Source organism: Motacilla alba, chromosome 13 (genome assembly GCF_015832195.1).
Source record: "Motacilla alba alba isolate MOTALB_02 chromosome 13, Motacilla_alba_V1.0_pri, whole genome shotgun sequence".
Lineage (NCBI taxonomy): Eukaryota > Metazoa > Chordata > Aves > Passeriformes > Motacillidae > Motacilla > Motacilla alba.
In genome coordinates, this window is record NC_052028.1 from 7,863,138 (window position 1) to 7,879,870 (window position 16,733).

At 40.1% G+C, this 16,733-nt stretch overlaps 1 protein-coding gene across 12 annotated transcripts in view; it reads left to right on the top strand.

Moving 5' to 3' along the window:
• Positions 1-16,733, top strand: part of RAPGEF6 (Rap guanine nucleotide exchange factor 6) — a 123,570-nt gene that overhangs the window by 9,640 nt on the left and 97,197 nt on the right. For 11 of the 12 annotated variants that reach the window (XM_038149959.1, XM_038149968.1, XM_038149964.1 and 8 more), the window contains exons 2-3: positions 15,952-16,022; positions 16,643-16,699. In XM_038149959.1, coding sequence (XP_038005887.1) covers positions 15,952-16,022; positions 16,643-16,699 — 128 coding nt within the window. Of the gene's footprint in view, positions 1-15,951; positions 16,023-16,642; positions 16,700-16,733 lie in introns of those variants that run through there. The other variant, XM_038149969.1, reaches the window with a different exon arrangement.

A 16,733-nucleotide genomic window follows, 5' to 3' on the forward strand; every position in this document is an offset into this window, starting at 1 on the left:
AGGTCAGAAGGTGCTTGCAGGAATTCTGCTCTCAGACCTGGGGGAGGAACTTTCCCTGTCAGTGATGGCAGACACCAGTGTCTTCCATCTGGGAGAGCAGTCCTCAGCCTAAAGGAAATGCTCTTGAGTACTTTTACAGAATCACAGAATCGTTAAGGTTTGAAAAAAACCTCCAAGATCAAGTCACACCATCAACCCAGCACCGCCACGTGTTCACCAATAATCCATGTCCTTAAGTGCCTTATCCACACGGTTTTTTTGAATGGTTCCAGGGATGGTGGCTCTTCCACCACCCTGAGCAGTCAGTTCCAATGCTTTGCAGCCCTTTCCATGAAAAAAGTTTTCCTGCTACCCAAGCTAAACATTGTCTGGTGCAGCTTGAGGTAATTTTCTCTTGTCCTGTCACTTATTACCTAGGAGAAGAACTTTGTGTCATTCTTTAATCAGTGCAGAGTCTGGTATGTGTAGGAACAGCTTTGTCTGAAAACACTGTTGTTCAGGTGTGGCTAGATCTCTTACTGCTTTTTTGTTTTCTTTTTGAAGCTTCTCCTGCTGTTACAGTCCTAACACAGAGTGATTCTCAAGCACAGATTTCAGTAGCATTGTGCCTGTTTGTTGAAGGAAGTTGAGAATCTGGTGTGAGTGTAGGTCAGAATATTTAACCAAACATTTCTAGAATACAACAAGTTCCTAATCTGCCTGTGAAGTTATTCTCAAAGCACAAAGTCTTCTTCAAATCTCCATCCCTTTTCCTTCATCTTGTTCAGAAAGTTTGGTGTCTGATACCGATGCTGTCGTGCATCTGCCTTGGGGTGTTTGGTGTGCAGCCCCTGTCTCTGTTCAAGCTTTCAGGGGGATGTTAGGATGCCCTGAGAGGGCTGCACATCCTTTCTGTTCTTTTCATTTGTTTTGTTCCAAGGAAGTCTTTAGAAGGTTCACTCAGTGGTTGTGGGGTTTTCTGGACTGATGATCTATTTGTCAACAAGGCTTTTGTGTTGGAGAGGTGATTGTAAAACAAACTCATTGTTTTCAGTGTGTGGTTCAGGGCATACTAGAAACGTACAAAACTAGAAACTAGAAACTTACGCGTCTAGTATTTAGAGATATTTTTCAAGCTATTGGCCAAAGTAACTGTAACTAAAAACCAGAGATCACAGCAGATTGTTTCCTGATAATCTTCATACTAAATGCAGGATTTAGGGCTCAGCAGATGTGATTGTGCAGACTAGGTCATATGTTAGTATTGATCAGATATTTCAAGGCCTAATTCTCTAAACTGTGATGGTAGGGTGGTAGTAAATGCAGCTTGTAGGGGGCAGAAAAATGACTCAAATTTCTGTCCATTGCTGTCACAGAAGTCGGTGCTCCAGACCAGCTGTGGGGACCCTGCAAGCTGCAGCTGGTGGCAGCAGGCAGGTGGTGCCTGCAGTTTCCCCTGTGCTCCCCCCTTGCAAACCTGGGAAGCTGGGGACAGGTAATTTCATACCTGGAACTTTCCCAGATAGGATTGGTTTGGTTCTTTGCAGGAGGTAATATGAGTTCTGCTTCATATAAATCCTGTTATAGGAGCAAGTAGAGTTAGTGTGTATTAGGTTAGCTGTTCCCAGTGATCTTCCAAAGACCATGTGAAATGTTATTGTTCCGAAATTACTTTTCCTGTACTTGCTTCCACTGTTCCTGAAAAACTGTTTTTTCATTTTAGTGACAGCTGTGACAGCCCTGAGAGTAAAACCAGAAATTATGGTGAAGTCTTGGAATTTTTTTATTGGAACTTACTTCCTTTAGTATATACTTTTCCCCATGAAGTGGGGTCGTGCACTTAGTTTTGTCTGTGGAGTGATAATTTAACTAAAAGTTTTCACTTACGAATTAAAGTTTAAATATGTAATGTAATATTTTTCTACCAACCTATTTCTTATTGCAGTATCTGAATTAAAAAAAACTTATTTCAGGGACTGGTTAGGTAGTTAAACTGTGTTTTATGCTTAGTCTGACCTAGAATATGAGCCTACTGCCTTGTTACTGACCTTGCAATAGGAACTTCTTGGAGATACTAGAATAGTGAGAAAGGGCCAAAAAAGGGTGTGGAAGGAGGTGGGAGAGAACTGCAAGTATACTTGGCATTCAGAAAAGTTGCCAAATGGAAAAAAAACACATTTCTTTTCTGCTTTTGTTCTCCAAAAATGCAAAGGGTGGAGGATAAGCAGTCAAGATGTGTAGGTGTTAAATTCCTCATAGAAGCAGTATTAAAGCTGCAGAATATTGTAGTGAATAAAAAGGTAACTACAAAAAATATAATGATTTTCAAAAGAAAATGTCTTCAGGTGGTATACCCAAATTTATTTTGGATAAGCTTCAGAGAGGAGTTTTTCTGTAATGTTTATTTTATCAAAACCGTTTCTTGTGTCACATTGTGTAAGGAGAGCTGGATATCTGTCTACAGTGAAAATAAATTGTAAGAGAGTAGTAGCCTTACAGAACTTGTGTGAATGTCTGCTGTGAGAGGAAACTGAGGTGCCTGTGCCCAGGTTTTGTCCACTTGTGGACAGCCCCACTTCCGAGGAGCACAGGGAAGGAAGCCAAACCCCTGTAAGCAGCTGTCTGACGTCTGTGCTGCGCTGCTGAGTGCACTGATCACACTCTGCTGCTGTTTGCTCCATGGCTCTGTAATAACCCTGTGTGCAGTGGCTGATGCTCCCATCCCAGGAGTGTAAAAAGCTGGCAGTCTTCAGATGGAAACGAGTCCCTTGGCATTAACAGGTGGCTTGTGGTGATATTGTCACTGGCAAAGAAGCTGCAAACTTCTCAGGACCATTCCAGATGAATTTCCAGTTTGCAGGGAAGTGCAAAACACTTTGCCAGACGTGTGCAAAAATGAGTTTTCATTGAGAACTGTATTGAGATTAGCTTGATAAAGTCTGTTCAGAGCTCTGATGCCCTCCTTGTGAGAGACCTGATATTGCTGTAAAAGAACTCAGCTCATTTTAGTATTGCCAGAAAAGCTGGTTTTAAAACTTGGAGGTCTTCTTGTTTCAATGGCTTCAGGCTTAAAATACAGAGGGTTTTCCTTTGTTTGATGATACTGTGATACACCCTTCTTCCTCTTTTGAGCATTTCAATGCAGTATTTTGGAAATACCCTGAGTTGAGGGAAGCATGCACAAATTAGTTAGCATTCTGCATCTGGTTTCTTGAGGTTCCTTAGCTCTGCTAATTATTGGTTGGCTTTTAGCATGTCAAGAGTGTAGCAAATTCTTGATGAATAGAACAAAAATAACTGCCTTAAGGGATTCTCTCTTTGTAATCTTTTTGTGCCTGTTTAGCATTGACATTTAAGCAGTCCGTCCTTCAAAGACTGATCATTAATGAGCTTTGAGTGAAGGTCTGAAGGGAAGCAATTTTTGTGGTGGTGTGTTGCATTGCAAGCACATACAGTTCCTTTTGGCCAAATACAAATTCCTGTGAAGAGAGTTCCAGAGCTGTGGTAATGTTTTTCAGTTTAGCAGTTTGTATTCGAAGAAGCTGAGGAGTCTGGTCTGTCATTGTAAACCGTGTCATGGGTTTAGTGTTGAAAGGTGATGGTGCTGATTTTGTTGTACTTCAATTTTGGGAGCTTTATGATGCTCCTGTCACAAGGAGTTGTGCTTTCCAATGGCCACCAGATACCGTGGGGAGGTTATTCTACTGAAATCTGATTTACTTGATCCTACATTTTCAGGGCTCTTCGTAACATGTCCAGCCTCCAGTAGGCTGTGTTGATTTGGCTGTAAAACTGTTCTTTCCAACTTGCAGAAGTTTCTGTTCCTGTTTCCCATTTGAAGTAGGAAGGAAACCAGCAGTCTGATGTCAGACTGCTGACCTTCTGTCAAACACATTTACTGCTTCCCTTCTGTTGGGTGGGAAGGCTTCCTTCAGCAAACTCCTCTATAGATGCCATCATAGGTGGCATCCAAAATGCTTGTCAGTCTTCTTGTTCTGGTTCTTCCAAACTGACATGCAGTTCATACAAGGATTAAAGGGTATCATCCAGGTGTGATCATTAGAAAAGATGTCTTATCATGCATATCTGGCCCACCATTTCAGCCCAATTCCTGAGCCATTGGGGTACATTTCCTGGTGAAGCCCACAGCTCAAGAGAGGAACTTCTTTCTGTTTTGTTTCCCCTGTGTTCACTTTAGGTAGAAGGTAATTATGGAGTATAGCAGACCTGTAGTTAACAGGTGCTTCATAACCTATCAGAGCTGAGTACAGCCATGTTTTTAAGAAAAACTGAGAATTTCCCTTGTGCTTAGTTTGGATCTCTCAAATGAAGCAAACCTGGCTCTGCAAAATCTGGAGTCATGGACTTCAGTGTTTAGTTTGGTGAATAGTAATGTTGCTTTGATTTTTCCCAAGCTCCCTTTTGACTCTAGTAGAACGTTTTCTTAAAATGTATTTTTATATGAAATATAATTACGTAGCTACTTTCACAGTTGTGAATGCTAATCTAATAAAGTGAGAAGCCTTAGATAACGGGTCTTCCATTCCTTCCAACACCTCAACTGAGTGTACTTGGTAAGTACTGCAGTGGACCAGCTGCCTGAGCGAGAGGCTGAGACACTAAATGCCAAGCTTTTCAAGAAAACACACAACAGAGATGTCTTAATTTTCAGTGTAATTATGTAAAATGTCTAAGCTGCAGTACCAGATCCTTCTGTGTCTCCTGCACTTGGGAGGACAGTGATCTAGAGTGTGTGTTCTCCATGACTGCAGGCACAGGCATGACTGTCCAGAGGCTGTGGTGGTGTAATATTCTGCTGCTGTGTCCAGACATTGCCTTTCATCACCCTGTGTGGATCCTCTCTTTTAATGTGAGCTGATGAGTCAAAAGTTGGAATATTAAAGGAAGGCATTGCATTGCTGCTTATAAATCCAATTTTGCTCGAATTAAGTTTTGTATTAGTTGAGTGGGTTTTTTTTTTCATCTTCAGTAAATAATGGTAGTTTTGCTGTCTGAAAACAGAAGTCTTCTTTTTAGGTGAGACCACTGATTTGTTTAAAAGTGGGTTTGTTATACCTCCATAGGGGCTGTGGTTGGCTAACACTGGAAGAGCAAGAGGTTAGAGGAATCTCTGGTGTGGTGCATCACAAATTGTGTTGATCATAGTTTCTTAGGAATGAGAAAGGTGATAGAATTGGCTTGTTTTGGTTTTGTAGTCAAGGCTGATTGTAACCTCTGGAGTTTTTGGTCTGCCTAAGGATTGAATGGCTCATTGGAGGAGAGGTTTCCATATCATCTCATATTCTGCAACCCAGCTGAAGGAGCCCATGTCTCACGTGTTGTCAATTAGTACCTGTTTGATTCAGTGTGGAGGTGGAGGAGACACTTCCTTGGCATCTTGTTTGTAGTTCTGTGGGTGTTAGTCACAAGTGTGTTGTACTTTGTGAAGCTGGGTACCTGGTGGGTAGGCTGCAGGATTTGGAGCTAGAAATTCCTGACTAACAATATTATCTTACGGTTGATTCAGTCTCTTAATTGTATGCTTGTTTGTTGTTCCTCCTAATGTTGAAGTTGTTAATTTTCTTAATTAGAATTATTCCCTTTGTAACATTATGCATCAGTGATCAATGTAATGACTAGGGAAGTGCACAGGTATCTGTACCTCTGACATTTATTTGATTTGATTTCAAACTTGAAACCTGTTAACGTAGCTAGATGAATATGCTTATATATATATATATATATATATATATATATATATATATATATATATATATAACCCCTCAGTTTGGATCTGTAAGCTTCTTTGTGGTTTATGGCACAGGTATTGCTGAGAAATACAAAAGTAGATGTTAAAGTGGCACAGCATCAGTTCCTAGAGTTCTGCTGTGGAGGTTTTACATTCAAATGTTGCAGTGGAGTAAATCTGGCTAATTCTTTGCTATGAGCAAAGATGTGAAGAGCTACTGATTAATCCCTTTTTTTCTTTTTAATGAAGGATATAAGTGTGTTTGCCACTGTATGGACACAATGACACAGGCATGGTAACTTTTCTCAACATGTGAGAGGATATTGTAGTAGTTGAGGTATTAGTAATGTTTGTGGGAATCTATATTCATATAATTTAGACTCTTTAAGAAGTATTGCTTCCCATACATTGCAGTAACTTTCTTGGGTTGATCTATTTGCTAGTGCTTGGGTATCCTAATACCAAGATGCAGAAGGAATTACTGGTGAACATATTACTGCTGTCCACTACGGGAATTCCTTCATAGTTCATAATGATATTGTTATGGGAATTAAGTAGCTGGAGGTTGATTTTTCTTTTTTCCTTTAGCGACTTTATTGAAAAAAACTGTAGGAGAGCATTACAATTGTGTGATATTTTATTCTGAGTTACAATTTCATACTTCTCTTCCTGTTTTACTGATGCACCAAAACATTTTTATGCAGTTAATATAGCTTTATTCCTCTCCCTTACCTAGATACTGAGTGGGTGATTTAAATTACAATATTGATAAAGATCTCACTTTGCCTTCACTATTATTTGTTTAGCAGGACTTAATTTCCGGACAGACATTATCTTTGCTTGCTTGAATTCACAAAGAAGTAAGAAATTACACACAGAAAAATCGTAAATGTGCCATCAGAAAAACAACAATATTCTTATCCAGTTGTATGAAATTCTGATGACCAATATGATGGAAAAAAGCTACGGTAAAGTGCAGTTACAGTGTCTGTCTGCCCTTCTGTGTGTGAGATACCTGTTGAGCTGCAGAATGGGAGCTCAGTTATAACATTCACTTGCTGCAAAGATACATTGGGCAGAACGCAATGAAAACATTGACAGTGGAGTGTTCATATGTTAAATGTGAGCCAGCAGTTGCTAGTCCAAGAGGGAGGAAAGAGAACAAGAAGTAGAGCATTTTCTGCAGTAAGAGCAAAGTTGTGTGTAAGTAACAACTCAGGTGTTTAATATGTCTGAGCTGTACTCAGTCTCACTCCCAAGCTGTCATGATGGATAAGCACAGAACTGACCTTTGGATTTCATCCTCCACCTCCTCTCTCCTCATGCCCAGGTTTCTGTACCAAATTTCTTATTTAATAAGAATGTACCTTTTTTTTTCTCCCCTGAATGTTCCAATGTTTGACCTTTCCTACCACAATTCCTTCTTTTCTTAAAAAGGAATTTCAGATGTTGACACTTTCCTCTGAAAAGAGCAGGGAGTTCCTTTGTGAATCAGAGGAGCTGATGTTTTTGGAGTTATAACCAAAAGGTGTTAACTGAAATATTGCTAGTTGATGGATGCTTGTCCTCTGGAAGGGAGGTAGGTAATTCTGACAAGTGGTCAGCTGCTTGACTAACACAGTGTTGATTGAACTGGAAGCCACCCATTTTTTTGGTGGATTTTAGGTGATTTTTCAAGAGCCTGGGCTAGGAGGCTGATTTTATGATCTTTGTACTATTTAAAAATGTTTGGTATAAAGTCTTGCTCTTTGATAGGGGATAATTTTGTATATTCTGTGCTTCCCATCCTGTTGAACTTCAGGAACTTGAAAACTCAAGTTTTAGAAAACTCAAGTTTTACAACTCAGAAAAGGGTTATTGAGGCAACTTGCTTTTCTATTATCAGCATTTAAGTCTGAAAGATATTTAAAAATTAAGTAATGTGTGTCTGGGAACTTTGTGGTAGTGTTTTAGTTGAAGGCATTTTTTCATAGCTGTGCTTTTATTCTTAGGTATGAAAAGAGCTGAATGGTGCTTCACATACTCAGAACTCTCCATGAGCTGCTTGCTTTGAAGCAGTGACATTTGTTGTTCTGTCTCTCCAGTTCAGGGCCCTTGCAATTTCACTCTGCAAAATCAGCTTTTCCGAAGGAAGTTTTTTCTCTGGCAAGTCAGGGTTCCAGAAATGCTGACTCTGTGATGAAACAGCAGTAAAAATAATACAAAATTTCCCCTCCCTCATTCCTTTAGATGTTTTTCTTTCTACCAAAGTCCTATATCAACATAATCCAGGGTTCTGAGGTGGAAGGTGTTTATCTGGATTGGGTGTGGGGAGTGATTGGTGAGTAGAGAAACTTTTTGTTTTATTTTCATGTGGAAAGACTTCTGTTCTTTTATTTTGCTTTTAGAAGTATGCCATTGAATTGAGGTATTTTCAGTCCATCAAAAAGCTATAATAGTGGCTCTCGAGACTCTGTATTTACAGGTCTGGCTTTTCCAAATTTTCTTAAGGATAGTTTGATTCTTAGGAGTGCAAGTCTCTGCCTGTCACCATGTGCATGTTATAATGAAATAATAGAAAAGAATATATAAGGAAACTATTTGCCCCTTTGAGGGACTTGTTACTTTTTCATAAAAAATAAGATAAAAATCCAGGTGTGCAAATGATAGTTCTTACTGTCTGCAAAAATAAGAGCCAGATTTTAGTTTTCTGTTTGTGGCTATACTGTTATTAATGGATGCTGTCAATGGGAATTGCTTCCTGGGTTTACAAGAGTGAAATGAAGTCTCTCTTAATGTCTTTTCTTCTGTATATAGATACATACAGTATATAGTATAAAGATACTATAATAACTAGACTGACATTTCCTTATTTGGACAAACCAGTATCTGTCATTTGTATAGGTAAATGGGAAGTTAAGAGTTTAGGGAGAAGTGCTCTATAATAGTCAGGATATGATCCATAGTTGTCTGATGGATATAGGTTCCAGGAGTCTGGAGACATCTGAAAACCCATAAATCAAAGAATTCAAGTTTTTGGTAATTTTAAATTGTTCAGCTTCTTTATGAAATATATGCCATTTTTTCTGAATAATGGAGTATAGCTCTGAAGTAGTCGAACTGGTTTATTGTATACAAATGTTACTGTGTACAGTCTCAGGCAGTGACATAAGATCATGCAGGAGTTTGCTGTTCTGTGAAATGTTCTTTAATTAGGCTTTTTGAATTAGTGGTGTTTCCTACGTGGAATGATGCAGCTTCATTCCTTAGGTGTGCTGCTTAAACTCTGCCATTCTCTGCAACGTACTTTAATGTCCTTCATTCATAAAATTTTCATTTGTCTGACTGACTAATCCGACCTTTCTCTTCCCTAATAGTGTCTCAGTGCTTGTATTTAGTTTTTAGTTTTGTTTTTAAGTGGCCTCCAGCTATATAGGAGGCTACTTTAAAGGGAATTGTTACTTTAAGCAAAGAGCTCTGAGCTGACATTCTGTTGCATCACTTGAATTTTTATTGAAGTCCAATGTCTATGCCACTGAACAAGAAGAGTAAATAAGTTAAGATGGGAGAATTGCTTTCCAGTTCATCTCATCATCTTTTTAGTTTAGGAGCTGTATACTCTCTTACACGTGTTTAAGTGGATTTTTTTCTCCTCCTCTGACAAGTTTTGGGGGTAGCTTACAGTGTGTAGGGTGAGCTCCTTGAACCAGCATCCATAAAGTTGGTGAATTTGCTCTGTAGATATCTGAATGTGTAAAATATGGATCAGAGAACTACAACATGTTTCTGTGTTTTTATTTCTGGTATTACAGTATCAGGAAAGAATTTGGGAGTACTATTTTTAAATTGGCCTTAAACAGAAAGTAAAGGAAACAGCTCGGATTCCAGCCTTCGATGAAGCAACAGGAAGGGAAGCAATGAAAGCTATAAACTGTGCTGAGTAACATTTCCTCTCTTCTGCTACACCCCCCCACCCCCCAAGGGTGACAAAGTCTTTATTGAGCCTGACAGGATTCCTAATAAAAGCTGCATTCAATCTGTATAAGGAGCCTGCTGCATCACTGAGAAGCCAGTAATGGCATTGGGCTGGAGGGAACCTCCCACTTAGAGCTTACACAGCTTGTGCTCTGTGCTCCAAGAATCACCTCTGTTTGCTTTACTGAAATCTAGGCACTTTAAATAACAACTTTAATGTAAAGAAATTCAGACACTGTCCAAGAGGTTGTTAAAATCCTTGTCCTGAAACCAAATGAGTGCTTGATTCTGCTGGAGTTTGTTTCCAGCCTTGTTTCTGCTCAGAGCACTGAAAAGGGACAAGAAGCTAAGCTGCACACAAACAGGAAGGTACCTTTCAACCATGCAGCTTCCTTCCCTGGAGGATTTTGTACCTGCTGGTCTTTTTGAATGCCGTTGGAATTTGGGAAGCTGTTGCCATATGGTTTAACTGTTGGTTCAAATGCAGAAACGTGTGTCTATTTCTTTTAAAGTATATTCTCAGTCACATGACTGGATCTTCATAAAATCTTCAGAAAATACTAATATTTTGTTTGCTCTGAAACATATAATACATGCATCCTGCCAACTGCCTTAGCTTGGAAAAGGAACGGATGCAAAATCCCATCAGTCATCCTTTGTGCTTTTTAAGAAGCAGGTTCTTGTGTGTGACCCAGGGAATCCTGGGTGGCTCGGCAGCCTGCGTGGGCTGGCTGTGGGCAGCCTTGAGTGAGCCAAGCATATGTTCTTGCAAGAGGAATTTAATGTGTTTGGGGTGGATTGAGAGACAAGTTTTGTGCAGCTCTTTGGGACAGGTTTGCATGTGAGAGCAATCTGTCTGGAACTTGCTGACACAGCTGGTTTTACGTGCGGCTTTGAAGTGCTGGTGCTCTGGTGCAGGTTCCTGCCCTTTTCTCATTCCCTGAGCAAAACTCTGGTCTGACCGAATAACGCTTGCCAGTCTGCTTTCTTTGGGAGCCCTTGTTTCAGGATCAGGGTGGATCTGGGGTATCTGTGAGGGTTGGGGTTTGGGAGCATCCCTGAGTGCTGCAGTGAGCAGCTGTCCCTTGGCCGGTGCCGGGGCTGGTGCAGCTGTTCCGGATCTGGGCTGGCTCTGCCTGCTGGCACGAAGGACACAGCATGACAGGCAGTGCTGAGAGCAGTCTGGGGGATTTATCACTTCCTCAGCATCCCTAATACCTGATTGCAATTACTGAGGTTGTCTCTATGTGAGATTAATCAGAATTTACAACTGTGAGGTCATTTCAGAACAATTTATTTTCCTTAGAAATAGACCAGATTTCCTGTTTAGTGTTTAATAATAATGGGAATAATATGTTACTGGAACACCTGGCTGGGGTCACATAAAGTGAAGCATTAGTTTTTTGTTTTGTGTTTTTGACGTGTAAAATTGCTTTTGATGCAGTCATTCCATTCTTCTTTTAGAGCTGCCTTTTTTTAAATTATTTTTTTGTTTCTTTGGGGGGGTTGGGTTTTTTTGTGATTTTGCTGTTGTTTTGTTTTTTGTTTTTTTGGTTTTTTTTTTGTTTTTTCCACTGCTTTTACCCCTTTTGCCCCCTTTTACCTCCTGCTTTTAACACTGCAGGAAGATTTGTCTTGGACCTTGTTGTGGACTTAAGGCATCTGGATGCAGCTCGTGTGAATTACAGTTGTGCTGGCTGGAGTTGTTGGTTGGGAAACTTTGTGGTCAGAACTCCATGTTCGAGACCACTGTTGTTCCACTGGAGCCTTAGTTCCAAGTTTGTGAAGATGCTTCTTGGATTAAAAGTCTGAGATTGGGTGAGAAGAGGGTGAAGCAAAAGGAAATGACACCTACTTGAAAATTTTGCTCACCATTGGTGTTCCTGCACTGTTGGTGCTTGTTCAGAAACATCCAGATCTTGGTCATATTTTAAAAAGATGCCAATAATGAAACTGAAGGGTGACCACCACTTCCTCAGCAACTTTGAGTTTGGTTTATATTTTTCTGATGATTTTTCTGGCTGACAGTACTTACTTCTTGGTTTTAAAAAGTTGCATCTTAACAATTAAGAAACTAGTATTACACCATCCTTGCAAAAAAAAAAAAAAAAAAAGAAGGAGTGAATTATTTTCAAAGAAATGTGTTGGAATAAGTGGCTGAAGGTGGTGGTTAGCTGGTGGCTTTACTTTTGTGTAGTGAGTTTTTAGTTGATGCTTCTTTTATTTTCTCCTCATATGGTGTATCTGAGGGTTGGCATCTGGCAGGAAAAATGAGAAGTGGTCTGGGTATTCAGGTGGCTCCCTTCTAACTATATTGGGATGAGGATGTTACCAGAAAAGAATATATATTTATATAACATGGTATTGTTACTAAAATCTCTGTGTTTTTATACTACCTTTGGTTGAGCAGCTGGTTAAGCTTTTTGCTGGGAGACTGTGTGTGCTGGGGCTGATAAAAGCTGGTGCTGAAAGAAGCTGAGGCTGCTGCTGACCACACTTCTGTGATAACAGCGCCATCCGCAGAGCCATCCCTTGGTTTCTGCACTGCTGCTGAAGCCCACGCTGTTTCATACAGTGTATTGTGTCATGGGAAGAATTTGAAGACACAGATGTCCTCTGCTTTTTTTAAACACATCTGCTGTGAGAACGGGAGGCAAGGAATGATCTGTCCCGGGCAGCTCGGTGCAGGATCACTGCGGCCACAGTGTTCAAGTTTCCTCTCTGTGGTACAGAAAATCTCCTTTCTCACAGGATTAACAACTGCCTGATTACTCTTTGCTCAGTTTCCCACGTTCCCTTGAGTTGCTGGAGCTGCAGTTTTAGCTAGTTGAATAGATATTGTGAGTTACTTTCTCTGAAATAACCTTAGCCAAGGTTGTTTTCTGTCAAAGATTGAAGAATGTGTTTTCAGCATAGTGTTTGCAGGTAGATCCTGTGCCTCAGTTTCAGCTATTTTTTCAGCTGATGAAAAGCTCTGAAGAAAAGGTTGCAAAATAAATTCATACTGACCTTGTTCTTTAGCTTAGAGCATGTGGAGAAATTGTGTTTCATCAATAGTTGTGTGTCAGTTGGATTTTGACAGAAAAAGGTAAGTAAAGAGATTATAAGGAAGGATATGGAAAGGGGCTGTAAAATTCCAGCAAATGTTTTGTGTTCTGCTGATATGATGGTGAATGTTGCCCTTTGGCATCACTTTTCGTAGTGAGTATTAGAAAGTATCTGTGAAAATTATCTCTACCCTTTGTACTGAGATTATGTGCTTGTCCACTGTTTATAACTGCTGCGGTGAAATAAATGTTTTGAAAAACAACTGAAAATCCTATTAGAAGCTATTGTAAAATTTGAGTTAGAGAAAAAAGTGCTTTCAGCTCTGTTGGAGGAGGATTTTTGGGAGCGTGGTGCAGCTGGACTTCACCCTCTGTCCACGAGGTGGCCACAGCCCCTGCCCATGTCTGGCCACCCTCGGATTAATTGATGTTCCTTGCTGGCAAAAATATAGAATGAGACTCTAAATATAGTATGTGAAATGTAATTCAGTGCTATTTTAAGCACTGAGTCTGAAATGAGTTGAAAGTATGGAGAAAACTTCACAAACTATGACTGATTTTCATAGGTAATGATAATTTTCATTTTATTGGGAAAACCTGGGCTATATGCACCACGTGTACCATACCCTCCTGTGTTAGAATCTGAAGTGGCACGGGAGGGAGAGAAGCAGTTCTACCTGGTTGTATCTATTTAAACAAGCAAAAAAGGCTTCCTACCAAGACGTGGAAAATGGATTGGCTGGGTACATTCGAGGTACTGGCAGAAAGAGGCACCTCACAGCCCTGCCCAGGAGATTGCTGAGTTAGTTCTTTTGCTCAATGGCACCCAGAATCACCTCCTCTGCATGACTGGGAAGAGGGGCTTGCTTTGAAAGTCAGGTATTTTTAGGGAAAGTATTACAAACCCTGATTTAAAACCACCTATAGAAACTGCTGTGTGAGTAGCCAGTGTGTTTAGCTTGTTGATGCATCACCTGGCTGGGTAGTGAGTTACATTTATCATGTAGTTCATTATTTATCAACATTAGAGCAGTAGTAGTGGGCAGTGTGAGTTGAATGCCTTCTGCTGGGTGAGGGAACAGGAGCCTTTGCCTTCCCTTTGCTGTGCTCTGCTCAGCTGTTCCCTCTGCTGCTGCTCATCTCGACAGATGAGGTTGGAGTTGAGGGATGCTTTCCAGACATGTATCCCTTTAAGCAAATGTTAATCTCTGAAATTTGCCAACTGTTTGATCATCAGGCTCTTCAGAGGATCAGTACAGCCGTCCTGTGTGCTGCAGGTGGAGTGCAGGAGTCAGTCCAGGCTGAGTGAACTTGCAAAGGGGCTGGATTCTGGGGAGTAAATTATTCTGGAGAATAATTTACAAGTCAGGATGTGGTCATTTTTCATATGCAGAAGTTAAAAACTTTGTGATTCAAAGGGGAACATAGGCTCTTGTTCTGCTTACAGTTTTCTGTAACTCATAACTACAGAACTGTTTGTCTAAAACCTTGTCAAGATGTTATATCTTAGTCCCAGTTACGTAAAAAAGTACTGGAAAATGTAGGAAAACGTATATAGACAAAATGAATTATGAAGACTTAAAAGTTCAGCTTTAGTACCAATTACTGATTCTCTTTTGGCTACCCAACTTTCACAGGCGTTGTGAGTATCCTTTTGGCCTGGGAGAGTCAGATATTATTAACTACTAAGCCACTGTATGGTCTGAGTATGTAGTTGCTGCATTTCTGTGCCTGATGCTTTCAGGTGGAGAAGTTGAGGTAGTTCCCTGCTCAGAAACAGGCAAAGCTCAGAAATGGAGCTGTTGTTTATCTGAAATGACCCTTTGGTTGCCAGGTGCCCACCTCTGACAGGCTGTGCTGTGTTTGGGGTCTATCCATAGCTAGTGCTCCTGGATGGTTTCACTAACAAAAACCTGTTTGTGGCAGCTTGGATGATTAAAATGAGATTGGACTGTGTGAAACGAGTGCTTTGTAAATGTGTTACAAATTCAGGCCTTCTGTTTAATTTTAATGGGATTTGGTAATGACATTTTAAAAAAATCAGAGTTCTGTTGGTTTTACATGGTCTGCAATTATGTCTGACCTTTTCATTTGATACAACAGTCCCTATCAGTTACACTGCTAAACATGGACTATGAAGCCAGAGAACTTTTCTGAAGTAAATCCATTGTAAATTCTCAGGCCAGCATTCATATTGATTTATCTTATGTAAACACTGGATAAATGCAGCACTTGAAAATTCAGAACATACCTTCCAAAGCCAAGCTGGAGAGACTGGCCTGTGGTGTATAATGATTTTGTTGTGTGTGTATTTGGCTCTAACAGCCCACCTGTTCAGGACAGTAAATTAAGTGCTGAATGGCCCTAGTGAGCTGTTCCCTGCCATGTGGTCTGCACCATCAGCACAGATATTTTTGTGACTGAAGAGGATTCTGTCTGGTGAGAGGTTTAAACAGCTGTATCTTCTAATTACAGCTTCTGTGTTAAGTTCAGTTTATAAAGTGAAATAATCTTCGTGTTTTAATAATTTTGTTTCTGTGGTTGCTAGTGGATGACACTGATGTGATGCTGACTAGTGGCAGTAGGAGTGAGAGACCTCTAAAGCTTTATTGTTTTCATCTTTGCCAAAGAGTATTTTGGAGTACTTTTTGATGTTCCCTCCAGACACGGAGTGGGCTGAGCAAGAGGCAGTAGGATGGTGTAGTTTGTAGTGGGCCTGCCAGCTAGGTCTGAGGTGGACATGAAAGAGTTTTTCCCCTCTAAATATAACCCCTTTGCTATGAAAAGGTACTCTGGTGGTTCTCTGCACCCTATATAGTGGCTTAGGTTTTTCACTGGTTTTGAAAAATTCCTTCTGTAAAGAGATGTTAGAAGGTTTCAACAATTTTTGACCTTGGGTGTACAGGCCTGCTCTATTTGTCTTATTCCATATGTTGCTTGCTGCTGTATCCATTTGCATAAATAATATTTTCAGAGATATTTTTAACAAATCTTTTTTTTTCAGGTCAGTGTTTATGCGTCAGTTGCACTTCACTCTTTTCACTGCCACAGCTCAAGTGTAGAAGGGGTTCTTCAAGTCTGTGTGTGTCCTGACCTATCTATTTATCTGGGCTTTCTATAATTCTGTGTAACGTAGTGCAGAATCTGGAACATAACACTGAGTGATTAGGTGTGAATGAGATTACTTATGTGGTTTGTTTTGTGTGTTTTTTTTTTTTTTAGGACTTGAATACTATCTATTCTTTCCTTCATGGGCTGGACATACTATCACATTTCAGGGAACATCAGCTAAGGTGAAGTATTCTGCATTTTGTGTTTTTTAGCACACTTACATCTATGACTTTTTTTCTGGAGATAAGCAGAATTTTGTCTGCCTGCAGTTTGAGGTGGCAGAGCATTGGCCAAATCTATTGCTGAGTTAAGTCACTGCTGTAATGTGGCACAGAATCTAAACTAATTAGCTCTTCTAAGAAGGAAGGCAAAGCTTATTCCCATTTGCCTCCCATTTGTCTGCTGTGTAGACAGTGCTCTGTCTTGACTCCAGATTACAAAAGCTTTTTTAATGCTTCAGACATTCTGATGGTCTCAGAATCCATAAAATGGAAGGCCAACAAAGCACAAAAAGTGCTTTGGAAGTATTTTAGTTCCTTCAGTTCTGTTGCTATGGGTAATTCCAATGTGTGGGAGTGATTTAAACACTTGGAAAACATGCTGTATATTATCTATTTGGATAATGAAGAATACTGTAATAATTTGAATTTTCCAGTTAAGCACATCCTTTGTATAGAACAAAAGAAATAGTTAAATTTGAGGTCTTAGAGCCTGAAAGTGATTCTACTGAAACGCAGTGATTAATGTCTTATGATCTTTGGGGATTAAAATTGAATTTAAAGTTCTCTTCCTCTTCCCTCAGAATAATGTCGTCAAGTGCCCGCTATGAGAGGTACAAGGGCAACCAAGTTCTCTTTTGGTGAGTACGTAGCACTTGTTGGAGTTCTTCAGCA